The sequence below is a fragment of the Serinus canaria genome, chromosome 22 (genome assembly GCF_022539315.1).
Source record: "Serinus canaria isolate serCan28SL12 chromosome 22, serCan2020, whole genome shotgun sequence".
Lineage (NCBI taxonomy): Eukaryota > Metazoa > Chordata > Aves > Passeriformes > Fringillidae > Serinus > Serinus canaria.
This window is the reverse complement of record NC_066335.1, coordinates 4282143-4295425: the sequence shown is the minus strand read 5'-3', so window position 1 is coordinate 4295425 and position 13283 is coordinate 4282143. Positions and strand designations below refer to the sequence as shown.

General features: G+C 48.2%; 1 protein-coding gene across 2 annotated transcripts in view; it reads right to left on the bottom strand.

The window, feature by feature from the left end:
• DPYSL2 (dihydropyrimidinase like 2) overlaps positions 1–12569 on the bottom strand; it is a 52162-nt gene extending 39593 nt beyond the window's left edge. The window contains exon 1 of one of the 2 annotated variants that reach the window (XM_018922711.3): positions 12204–12569. In XM_018922711.3, the coding sequence (XP_018778256.1) occupies positions 12204–12554 (351 nt within the window). In that variant the 5' untranslated portion in view covers positions 12555–12569. Of the gene's footprint in view, positions 1–2401; positions 2814–12203 lie in introns of those variants that run through there. The other variant, XM_009097715.4, reaches the window with a different exon arrangement.
• Between the last annotated feature and the right edge of the window lie 714 nt (positions 12570–13283).

Below are 13283 nucleotides of genomic sequence, written 5' to 3'. Positions count from 1 at the left end.
CAGTAGTCATAAACAAGTGTGAAACCCATTGCAGAGCTCCTGGTGGGGAGGAGAGTTAAAAAGTGGCTGCTACATCCCCATGGTTCCTTCATTCCCCACATCACAGATTCATTTTTACAGCAGATGAATATTTAAAGCAAAGCACATACACGCTCTGAATCTTTGGTTTAAACCACACCTTTGGCCCTCAGATCTGTGCTTGTACTTACACTGATTCTTTTTTTCCCTTCTCACAGAAACACCTTTGGAAGAGAACAAAGCAATACCAGCACAGCCAAAGGCTGGGGAAATCAAAATCTGGACTTTTAAACCAGAGGTGCCATGGACTTAGAGAAAATATATGTAAGAATTTATAGAAAAATACATATAAAACAGTGATGGGGGTGCTCCGGGCCCTGATTTTGAAGTGCCAACTCCACTCGTTGAAAGAAGGAACAATCAGGCATTTTCCCAAATTCCTCACAATAAAACTGAAGAGCTGCAGCACCCAATTCTCAACTGACATGGCTCTTTTAACAACAAAAGGGCTCCAAGAATTGCATCAGAAACTGATTTATACCATTAGATCCATCTTTTGTATCACTGCTTAACATCTAGATGTTAAGTCCATCTCCCTCCTTCTCTGCTTCTCCTTCCTCCTCCTGCTGCAATGGAGAGTTTCCCTGGATAATGCCACTGATTTCAAACACAAAGAAACCCCCAAAATTTAAATTTAGGAGCTGCTGCAAATGCCAATAAGCCTAAGTGAATTAATGTGGGGCGTGAAAAACCCACTTGTCTTTCAATAACCAGCCTCTCCAGCAAACTGTCCTACATGTTTACCATTTCCAGAAATACTGCAGTGTTGATGTCCACCTCCACTGCAGGCTCCTCATGCCTTTAAAATGGGAAAGCCTGGCCATGGATGTCACCAACAGCCCAAGTCTTCATACACTGGGCATCAATTAGGGAAGAAGGGAAAAAATATATGTAAAGTGACCACAAAAACGCAGCCTGGAACATTTTAATGATGCTTCTGGCAGTAACCAGGGCTGCTGCTGGGCTCTTGAGAGGGCTCTGAGATCAGAACAAATCCTCTTGCTCATCTCAACCACCTTGGAGACAAAAGCACACACAGCTCACATCCCTGCGAGGGCCTGCCACCAAATCTGTGTCTATTCAGCTGCAAAATCAGGGCAGCCACACATCCACTATCCTCCTTTTTCCAGTGTTAGCTTCGGCTGATAATCCCACGTTTGCACAACAGTAAACAGAAGCAGAATCTCATTTTTCCTACTCCTTTGCAGGAGGATTTTGTGCACAGAACATAAATCAGAGCGTTCAGCCAGAAGAAAAATGCGTCATGCTACTCCTGGCCCGTGACAGGGATTCAGCAGGAACCTCCATCGCCCTTTAAACAGAGACAGCTTTTTAAACTCTTTACCATTGGACTCTTGGAGGGAAACTGACTCCCCTTTCCAGAGAAAAAATAATTTAAAAAAATGGGAATGCACCATTTAGCAATAACCATTTTGCGCATCCCCTGCCTTCCTTAAGCACTGCAATTGTACAATGCAGTGACTCCTGCCCAAACCCGACACGTCAAAGCCCCGTTTCAGAGCTCCTTTTCCTGCCCCCGAGGATGAGGAAGGAGGACGGGGAAGGGTGTGTCCGTGGGGAAGGTGAGGAACCGCTGCCAAGGATGAAAACTCCTGTGTCCAAAAAAACAAGCAGCTCCAGCAGCCCGTTAGTCGAGGATGTCTTACGTAACCTAAACTTGGTACCCTTGGATCTGCAATACCTGCCCTAAATCGGCTACTACACAAGGAGACCGAGGGAGGGGTTTATATAACCGCTCCTTCCCTGCTCCCCCAGGACCGCACCGAAACCTGCGCCTTGCCAGAAGCTTCCTGGCGAAGAAAAGACTATCCTGGAAAATCCCCAGCGCCAGCCCGGCGGGGACTGGGGTCTCGAGCTGATACCGGAGCCGGAGCCGGAGCCGCCCTTCGCCGAAGGGCGGGCGGGGATGGAGCCTCCAGGAAGGCACCGAGACCCTCCTAGGCACAGCCCGAGGGCTGGGAGAGCCCCTGCTCTCGGGGCGCAGGGATCCCTCCCCGGGCACAGCCCGAGCGCAGGGACCCCTCCCCGGGCACAGCCCGAGAGTGGCGAGCGCCCGGGCGGGGGTCCCCGGTGTTGTCCCGGGGCTGGCGCTGCGCTGCTGCAGGGCGATGCCGCTGAATCCGCCCCCGGCCGGGCTCAGCTCCACCGACCCCGGCCCCCCCGGCGCTGCAGCACAGGAAGCGCCGCATTATCCCTTATCCCATTATCCTGCCCGAGCCCTGCATCGCTCCGGCACACAAAGGGCTCCATCCCCGCACACCCCTCCCCCTTCCCCGCCGCTATTCCCCTGCGCTCCACTCACCGTGATCCGCGGAATATTTTTCTTCCCCTGATAAGACATCTTGAGAAATCAACCCCCGATGTATTTATTCAGTAATGTTATATGTTTTTTAAAGAGAAGCGCGGCGGCTGCGACACCGCTATTGTCTCCCGCGCAGCAACTGCTTCGCAACCTCCCCTTCACCAGTGTGTAGATCAAGAAAACAAAAACCAAAAAAACCCACACAAACAAAACAAAACAAAAAAGAAAAAAAAAAACCAAAAAATAGAATGAAAATAAATCCCCCGAGGCCAAATCACTGCGATCTCAGGGAAGGGGAGCGGGGGAGGGGGGGGGGTGCGCGGCACGAGAGGTGATCGGCGCTCTCCGCAATGGCAGGAACGGGAGAGACACCCAGCCCTGCGCGCCTCCCTTTCTTCCCTGTGCCCGGAGCCCGGCCCGGCCCAGCCCCAGCCAAGCCCGGCCCAGCCCAGCCCAGCCAAGCCCGGCCCAGCCCCGAGCAGCGGCGGGGCGGGAACCGCGCATGCGGCCCCCGCCACTCCCGGCGCCCCGTCCTCCCGGCGCGCCGCGCCATTGGCTGAGTGCCCCATGGATGCAAATCAACAGCGGCCTCCGCCCAATGGGAGAGCGGGGGACGCACCGGAATGCAAATGAGCGGTAGGAGGGGCTGCGCGGTCCCGGCGACGGGGCGCGGGAGCAGGGACGCGGACCGGGAAGGCGTTGGGATATATCGGGATAAATCTCGGCATAAATCTCGGCATATATTGGGATATCTCGGGATACGCGGACCGGAATCCATCGGGACACGCCAGGCACTGCCCGCCCGCCCCCCCCGCTCCCACCGAAACGCTTCCCGGGGCCCCGGGTTAGTGAAGCTGCAGCGCTGGGCGGGGCAGCCGCGGCGCTCTGCGAAATGAGCCCTTCGGGGGATGCGAACGCCCCGTTTTATTCCCCGCCGGGGCTGCGAGATCCCCGGGAGGAGCGGGAACGACCCCACTATTCCCGGGCGTGCGGACACCCCCATGCAGCCCCCGCTGAGGCTGTACCCCATCCCGGGAGGAGCGGGAGCCATCCCTCATTTCCAGGGCTGCGGGCAGCCCCCATCCGAGCCCCCGCACGAAAAGAGCAGGGGATGCCCGGTGGGGACCTCGCTGCTTTCGATCTTCTTTGTCCTACCCCACCCTTCCTGGGTCTCCCAATTAGCAAATTGGAAGGGCGGGGGGGGAGGGAAGGGAATGAAGATCTGAAGCCACTCCCGACGCTTTGTTTTCCCAGTCTGCCTTCTCCCACACCTCGTCCAGAAAATCCAGCCCGGATCCAACCCCCCACAGACACCTATGGTCACTAACCTGAAACCTTAGTGCCAGGGAAATGTGGACTCAGAGCTACGCACCCGGGCGTGGGGATCCTCTCCATGGTCCCTCGGGCCATTCCTTACTACTCCAGTGCTGCCAGCTCCGTGTTCCATGTTTCAGTCACACTTGGAGTCAAATTTCTCAGTCCCTGAACTCCATAAGCTGGTACTTCAAGGGAAGAAATGCATTAAATGGCATAAATATCTCCTCATTGTTTTCAATGCGCTTGTCCCAGTGCAGGGAAAGGAGGTGGAATCCGTGGCCAAGCAGGTTCCTCTGACATCAGCTGTGCTAGGGTCATGTACAACACAAATTTTGCAGAACTCAATACCACAAACTCACTTCTGCTTGAAGATTATAACTAATAATTAACGATCAAAGACTTACCTTCTTCCCTCACTCACGATGAATTTCACATCACATAAACTGCATCTCTGCCTGCCTCCAAATTGTGATCTCTACATACCCAAACGCACCGTGCACAGCCAGTAAGAAATGAAACCTTTGGTCTAGGAGAGCAATAAATCATTATAAAAACAGCATCTGTTCAAACAGACTCCTATCAGGACCTTTTATGTTCACTTCTTCACAGGAAGCTCTAAGGAATATATTTCCTGGGTATAGGTAGGATATCACACAACACTTAAGGAGTTGATATGTCAATCAGTTAATATTCAATTAGCAACAAATGAAAAAGTGGCTCATTACGACAGTGACAAAATGATTAATTTGTCAGCCTGTAGGGTTTATTTTGATTTAATGATTAGAATAGACAACCCTGAATGACTTATCCTGAGCCTCTGATGTGTGCTTGAAGAAGTTTTGAAACCTTAGCATATTTTTGCTCAGAACATGGCACCAGGAATCTACACCACATCTCTAAATTTAGACAGTGCAACTGTTCCTTTTTTCTCTTTGATGTTTGCTTTCCTCCTCAGTTTAATATCTGAACGGTTCCATGCCTTTTATTTGCAGGTAGGAGAGTATCAGAGAGAAATCACACACTGCCCAAGGTTGGGAGCTGGCACCCAGGCCTTGGGCAGTGGATCACCAACACACCTAGACCCCATGTCAGCTGCCCAAACATACCTATTGCAATTTCTCTTTTTTTATTTTAAAAAGGCTTCCTACTGCACATGGGCTTAATTCAGGGCAGCAGTTCTTGAATGTTAAGTATTCCATAATCATATATTCCATAACTTGGATCCAGCAGTGACTAGGGTCAGAAAGCAATAACCAATCTTCAGGTGACTTAGCTTGTCTTTCTCATCACTTTGTTGCAAGAACCTAAGTAATACAGAATGAAATAAATTCAGAGATTAAAGGGTTGGAAAACCACAGTTGTTGGAGATGCAACATTTACACAGCACAAAATTTTTAAAACTTCCATGATTTAGAACTAGAAATGAGCTCCCAAATGTGTCTCCTAGCTCCATTACAGCACACCAATTCTCTTTGCTTTTAACAATGAGCTAAAACGTTGTCAAAATATGTAATTTTTAAATTAGTGTAGTTGCAAACTGGCTTATTTAGCCTGGCTAAAGAAAGGTAAGTAATGGAAATTGCCTATTGCATAATCTCACATGAGGGGAGGGAAGGGTGGAGCTAATGGACAATGCTGGGATGAGAACAAGTGGGGAACAGCCTGGAATTACTTAAGTGCATCTTTTTGCTTGATTCTGATACGGCTTGGAGCAATCTAGTCCAGTGGAAGATGTCCCTGCCCAGGGCAGGGGGTTGGAACTGGATGAGCTTTAAGGCTCTTTCCAACCCAAACTCCACAAGTTAAATGAAGAAAAGTAACTATTTATGAAACATCAGAGGCAGGAGTTGAGTCCTCTGTTAAAAGAAGAGAATTGAACTTCCTTGTTAAATCCTGGCAGGGCTGGATCCAGCCCTGCTGCCCTATAGCAGTGCCAGGATATTTTGAGAAGTGATGGGATATCTGGGTAATGCTGATGCTCTTTGTCTTCCACAGGTCTCTTGATGCACACAGGGGCTGAACAGGATAAAATTAAAGGTGTCACATTAAGGAGCACTGTTGAATCAATGCTAATAAGGGAAGGACAAGAGTGTCCCTGACCCATCCTCAGGTATTTGGGGCAATATTGGCCAGGATCATCAGCAGCCCTTCCTGCCCAGCTGCTGCAGCACTTGGGAGGCTCTTGGCAGCAAAAGCTTATTTCATGTTAAAGGAGCATATATATGTCTTTATATCCTGCAAAGGTCTAGAGGGAAAATGGCACAGGAATATGAGAATCTTTGTGCAGTGATAATCTATGCTAAAATCATCAAAATAAATCTATGCTGAAATAAATCAGCACAGGCATCAGAGGAAATCAATTTACATCAGCTCTGAATCTTAACTCAGAGATTCTGTGAACTACCATAAAGCACTTGGAGAAGAATTTATTCCCACTGTGGAGTTACTGGATGGTTTGGAGAAGAACTATTAAAAAGAGTTTCTTCCTGTGTGGAGTTTTAGTGTAATGGCAACAAAACCCACAGAATTTCTGCAATACCCAGATTGCTTCTACTCCTACTGAATATTTAAAGGTGTGTCCACAATGGCATTTTGCCATGAAATTAAAAAACCTGCAAATGAAAATATCCATTTTAAAATTTAATGAAAAGAGGGATCAGAGATGGATTTAAATAAACTGGGCCAAAAGAGCTTTCAGGGGTTCACCCATCAGGCCCTAAATTTCTATCATGATCCTGCCAATGCCAATTGTTGCATCAGCTCTAACTCTCAATGATTTTAAAGGAGCTTTCCATGGATCCAGGAATGTCCTGCATCCTAGGAAGTGTAGGAAGAATTAAATCCAAGCTGATACATGGTAGGAGGAGTTACATCTGTCCTTCCCAAAAGATTATGAAAGAACTGTCCTTTATTAATTACTGTAAATTAAATTACTGAGGGGAGTTGTACTTGACAATGGGCATTTCTTGCTTTATTATCTTAGAGGAGAAAATTAAAATTAAAAGTCATAGCATATAAATGACCATGGGGGTCAGATGTTACTATGAGGAGGTAAAAATCATACAGCTTCTCAGAGAAACAGCTTTTTTTTTTTTTTTGCATACAGACTATCTCCTTTTTTGAGGGTAAAATTCACTTTCTAACCACACAAACCGGTCAATCAAAATGTTCATTTGATTTGCAAATTAAAATTAACCTTCCAATTGATTTTCTTCTTTTTAATATCCAGAGAACCCTTCAGGAGGCTCAAAAATAGCATTTTAAGAAGGCTGTTAGTGTTAGAGTGTGTTTCTTAGTGGAAATGTCCTGAGTACCATGATGTGAATTATCCTTAAACAATCCCAGCAATTAAACAATTCCCCATCATGTAGCCGGGAACGAGCCAGGCTCTCTTCAGGGTTCTAGACAGGGATTGTTCTGTCAGGGGTTATACAATTCATAGAAAAAATGTGCTATTCTCTCCAAACCGCTCACAGCCACATCCTGCCCTGACCTGCACCACAGCTAAATGCAGAATTTCTGGAACAAAGGCATGGGACAGTCAGGCCTCACTGTCACTGCCTCTCCCTTTCATCCTCTCGCACCCCCAGGCCCATGGGAAGCATGGGTAGGTGCTAAGAAATGGCTGCTTTCAGTGATTGTACAGTTTTTTAAGATTATAATCTCTTCTCCTTCCCCAAAAACCTACAGGGCAAAGCACCAGGCTCTCAACCATTGATGTCCCTGTTTGTGCCAGCCAGCTTTGCCTTCCTCTGAGGTGCAGGATGATCATGACTTGGAAAAAATGGAATTTTGACCTGTATTCTCCCACCCTGAGTCATTCCTGCTCTTTGAGAGGGGATCACAGGACAGATAACCACACAGAAGTGCAAAAAGGTTTGGCTTTTGGTGGCTTTCTGCTCCCAAATGCTGTTGTTTTATAAGCTAAGAGAGTTCATGAGGACACATGCCCCCACCTGAACTTTGTTAACAACATCATTTTCCAACTTCACAACAGATCTGGGAGATACACCCAGATTTGATGTGCCACGAGACAGAGGTATGATACACGGCCCCGCAGGTAGAAAATCTCAGGCAGACCCTAAATGACTGCTCAGCACCTACTAAAACCAGATGGGGCCTGTTAAATGGTGTCCAGGGAGGTGGTCTAAGGGTGGCACACCAAACTGCCACTCCCATGTGCCAGTGATTGCATTTATCCCTTGCGATGCAGCCTGCATCAGCTCCAAGCCAAGCAGGGAGATCTGGCTCCAAGTGTTTAAATTTTCCATCAGATCTTTACCCCAAATAATCCATTGACCCTGTATAAAAACCCCTTGTTCATTCCTGCATGGAAGTGTGGTATTAGTAAATGCTGCATATGAAACCACTCCACAAGATAACCATTGGATGTATAGAACAGCAGCTGTGCTGAATGATGGCTTTTAGAAAAAGTTAAGAGGATTTTGGCATTTTTGCTCCTCACTGTTGGTTTGGGTTTTTTTTCCACAAACAATCCTGACCCATTGGAAGAACATGCAAGTCATCTTTCCTTATGATTATTTTGCAAGCAATGATTGTCGAAACAAGGCTAGAAAAATTGCAGGCATTGTAACAATTAAACTCAGGACTGCATTTCCAGCTGTCTGGAAACAGCTCCTTTGTTTTAGACAACAGTTCCATTAATGTTCCAGAGTCTGTGATTATTTGAGCTCTCAACAACATCCTGTTATTCATTATTTCTCTCCAGGAATGAACAACCATGATCCTGAGAGGTTTGAGGTTTTAGGGAAAAGTCCAGTCGTGTTGCAAGCTTCATGGCAGTGTTTTGCAAGTGAGTCCTCTCCTATCAATTCCAAACTAAAAATATTTTCCTACTGTCTGTTTATTCATTGTCGTTATTTGTAACAACAGGCTTTGTTGGTTTAGACCAGCAGTTTATACACAGTGCTCTGTGCTTCCCAAAGGACCAGGAACTGTTTTAAGGGAGGCAAAAAAGGAATGTAAAAGTGCACAGGGGAAAAACCTGAACCACTGGAGTAACATTGAGATGGCAAATGAAGGAAGGATCCAGAATCCCAGGTCTTGTACTGGTGTTGTAAGGTCTGAGCAGCTACTCAGGCTCTCTCTGCAAACCAGATTAAAGCCCTTGTGATCTCTCTAGCAATTAAACCAAGACAGAAGAAATAGCAATTACAGATATGGGAAATCTGAGAAATACACTAGGAGAAATGACCCAGCTCAATCAATGGCCAAAGTTTTTTAAAACCCAGATGAATGCCCCTCATTTAAGACTTGTCATGTAAGGAAAAGGGGAATATTGCCCTGGGATGCCATTCCAGCAGTCCTTGCTCTGGGACCAGGAACCTTCCAGCTTCTGCTCTGACTACAAAGCAGAGCTGACAGGCAACAGAACTGGGGAAGGGTCTGGAGCCCCAGGAGAGGCTGAGGGAGCTGGGAAGGGGCTCAGCCTGGAGCAAAGGAGGCTCAGGGGGGCCCTTGTGGCTCTGCACAGCTCCTGCCAGGAGGGGACAGGGACAGGAGCAGAGGGAACGGCTTCAGGCTGGGCCAGGGCAGGCTCAGGGGGGCACAGCAGGAATTTCCCCATGGAAAGGGGGCTCAGGGCTTGGAAATGCCCAGGGAGGTTTGCAGTGCCCATCCCTGGAGGTGTCCAAAGTAGGCCTGGACATGACACTCAGAGCTCTGGGCTGGGGACGGGGTGGCCATTGGGCAAGGTCAGACCTGATGGTCTTGGACGGCTTTTCCAACCTGGATTATCCTGTGGGTAAATCCCACTGCAGAAATTGATCTTGCAGGTGCACAGCAGCTTCTGAGAGCCAGGCCAAGGACCTCTTGCCTCATTTAAGGAATCCCACATCTGAAGATTATGTTCTTGGCATATCCCAGTGTTGGGGTCAGGACCTCAGAGCACTGAGCAGGGCCCCGACACTGAAGCAGCAGCTCCAGAAACAGGAACAGCCCAAACAGGGAAGATGAGAAACTTCAGATGGGAAACAGAAGCACAGTCAGTTCTCCAAGGCCTGGCAGCTGCAAGCAGCAGAGCTTGGCTCCGAGCTGAGCTGCAGACCTGTTGAATTGGCCATCAGAGAAGGAGCTGCAAATGCTGCTGGAACTGAGGCTGAGCCTTCCTGGTGCCTCCAGAGATGATCTTAACCCTGAATTATGAGACAGCACAGCCCAGGGGCAACGCATGATAGATGGCTACAGAATGTCCCAGGCAAGACAGACACAGAGAGACTTGATTGCCCTTATCTTGCCCCACAAAACAATATATTGCAATTTAATGTGGAATAATTACATTGCCTTTTTTATCCTCTTGACAGCTGAGACCTCAGAGAAAAATATAAAAATTAGCTTGTCCGTATTGCTTTGTTAACTATTTCAAAGGGGTTTAAGACAAGATCTTTCTATATGTGACAAAAGGGATGACTGAGTTTTAAACCCATAAAACCAATTTTACTAGCTGAGGATTTAACCATTGATTCAAGCTATGGGTGCAGTCAGCTGGAAAACCAAAGCTAAAGCATTCTTGCAATAAATTCCCAATGCATAGCGTGACATTTATCCCAAGAGACTTCACTTACCCCAATGCCTACCACCCTTCACACGACGATCCATTGGCATCAGTGTTAAGTAAAGGTATTGAGAAACAACTCAAATGTTTTGTACTATCCCATTATTTCATCCCCTCAGTTAACATTTAGACAATAATCTTTAAAGTAGAACCAAAAAAACACTTTAAAAATATTATTAATATTCTTCATGGATTCTGATTTTGCACAATGTTATACTTAAATTTTTGTTATACTGGTATCATTTAATCAGAAAATAATTTATCTTTTCAGAGTTAATGTATATCCTGCTTATACTTATGTCCCACAGGACATCAGATTGTCCAAAATTATCTCTTAAAATGTCATGAATTGCAGAACCTTTGGCTCCCCAAAATGAAAAAGCCCTTTATTCTTGAAATACACCTAGATTGGTCCAACAAGACTAATTAATCATGCAAAGTTACTCCATTAGTAGACACTTCAGCATGATCAGAGTAAACTTCAGGCATCTGTAGTGGCAAATTTTTGTTTGGGTTTGGGAAACCAGGTTTGGAGCAGTGTGAAGCACATCCTCCCCTTCACTGGAGCTGGTGTGTGGGAATTCTGAAAATCTGTGCCTGCCTTTGTAAGCTCTTTGTGACACCAGTGGTTCACATGCGGAAATATGGCTGGATGGAGCCCTTAGGTCACTGCAGCGGGGCCTGATTTGGGGAGGATGAGCCTCTAGTTCATCTTTTATAACTAATACATTAGATTAATTTCTATTTTTATATTACCTCCAGTAATACTTCACAATTCTGAAAGCAGGAGAAAGTGGTGAACTAGCCTATATTCTGAATTCCAGGCAGACTTCTGCCCATCATACACAATCCATATCAGATTTAAAAACCAGAAGGCACATCCTAGGAGCAGCTTCCAGAAGAAAGGGCTGCTCTATACCCACTGGGAGACTACTCAGAGAAACTCCTGCCCTGTGCCAGGAGTTTAGCAGGCTGCTGGTGGGTACTTCATTCATTCCTTTCTGCTCTTCCAACCTCTGCCAGCACTGTCAGAGGTGTGCACTGAGTATTTCATGGCTCACAGCTGAGTAAAGCTGGTTTAAGTCGATCTATTGAGGAAAGCAGATGGGCATGGTCAGGCAGATCTATAGGTTCAGTGGGTTTTGCCTCTGGAAGAAGATGGGCTTTATTACACCCTGACAAATCCAGAGAATGAGAAGTATCTGCAGCAGTCAAAATCCTGGGAGGAGTTCTGGGTTGCTACGAGGATCCCACATTCCTGTGAAAGTCCTAGATTTTCCCAAGTCAAAAATTCCCACTGTAGCCAGCAGCCCTGATGAAAATTGGCATTGAAATGCAGCTCCCCGGGGTCGCTCCGGCGCCTGTCCTCCCCTGGGAGCAGGGGTAGGAGTCTCCCCTAGAAGAAGCCTGCAGGGATTAGATCCCGGTAGGAGGAGGCTCATTGATGTTCTTTTGCTCACAATCGCGTTTCTGTTCCGTGAGCTGCATTTCCTGCCTGGGTGGGGCATTTCCCTACCTCCGTGCTGGGGGAATCGCCTAAGAAAGAAAAAAGTCTCTGTTTCTCCCCAGACAGGAGGGCAGGGCGGGGTGTTTGTGAGTGCGGGGGGAGGGGGGGGTCCTTCTTTCTTCTTGTGCCCCCCTCTCGTACACCTGCAGAGAGCCTACGGACAGCGTTCGAGCTCTGGAGTGAAGGCTCTGCGAGAGAGGCTGCTGCCCAGGGGAAGGCACGGCCTGCCACACGGATGAAGGGGACATAAAAGCCAGCGGCTGCAGGTGGAGAGGATCCGTCCTCTCTGCAGCCTATCGCGTGCCCGAGTTCACCCCACACTGTATATATATATACATGTATATATATATATATATATATATATATATAAAAACAAATATATCTCTGTATATATATGCACCCACCTTGTCATTCAGGTTCTGCAGCGCCTCCTTCCCCGTGGCACTCCTGATCTCCACCTTCCTCCCGAATTCAACAGATGGTTCCCCTCCCTTCCCGCTATGCTTGGAATAGACGGACTGAGCATCCGGACCCAGGTGGGCAACATCCTTCTGCTTTGCCACGACTTTGTTACATCCGCGGCCCACCGAGAGCGAGTCGAAGTCGATGGTCTTGTTCTCCAGGGAGCCTTCCACCGGGCAGAACATGCCACAGAATTTCTGCCGGGGCTTGGGACTGCCCGAGCCCAGGTTTTTGAAGAAGGCTGGCACTTCTTCTTCCTCACCCTGCCGCCCGTTCTGCTTCTTCTCAGCCATGGCTGGGGTGGTCTCCCTGCTAAGGGGGAATAACAACAGCGGTAACCAGGAGGATCCTGCACACACACACACACACACACGGAGAGAAGAGGTGGGGAGGGGGAAAAAGGAAAGCGATAGGAAAGAGTCAGATCTGGGTCCTAGAGATACGGCAACATCAACTGCAAAGGGCTGTGCCCGGCAGGTCCCCTGCCCCCATCGGCACCAGCCAGCCTGCGGCTCGCTCTCTCTCTTTGATGCAGCTCAAAGTTGAAGCAAGGATGGGGCAGATCCTGCTGCAATAAAGGGAGGAGGCTTCAAGTTCCCAGCATCCAGATGAGGAGGGAGGGAAAAGGAGAGAGAGAGAAAAAAAAAAAAAAAAGCTCACTCTGCAGCAGAAACTGAGGACTGCTCCGGAAGTGATGCGAATGGTGAACTGGCAAATGGACTCGATCAGGTTGGAGCAACAACCCCCTTCACACCCACCCTCTCCCCCTCCCCTTCCCCGGCGTGCAGATCTCGCTGTTCCAGGAGGCTGATGGGGACCGGGCGCTTCCTCCCCTCCGGCTGCTCCCCTTGCCCGGGCAGGGCAGAAAGGGGCTCTGCCTCTGTGCCTCCCTTCCTCCCACCAGCCTGTTCCCTGCCTCCCCCAGCCCAGCAATGGTGGAGTGCTCCGGGAATCCCATTGTTCCTCACTTTTCCCAGCGCCGCGGAGCCGGAGGGAGGGAGCAGCTGGGATCGCAGCTGGGT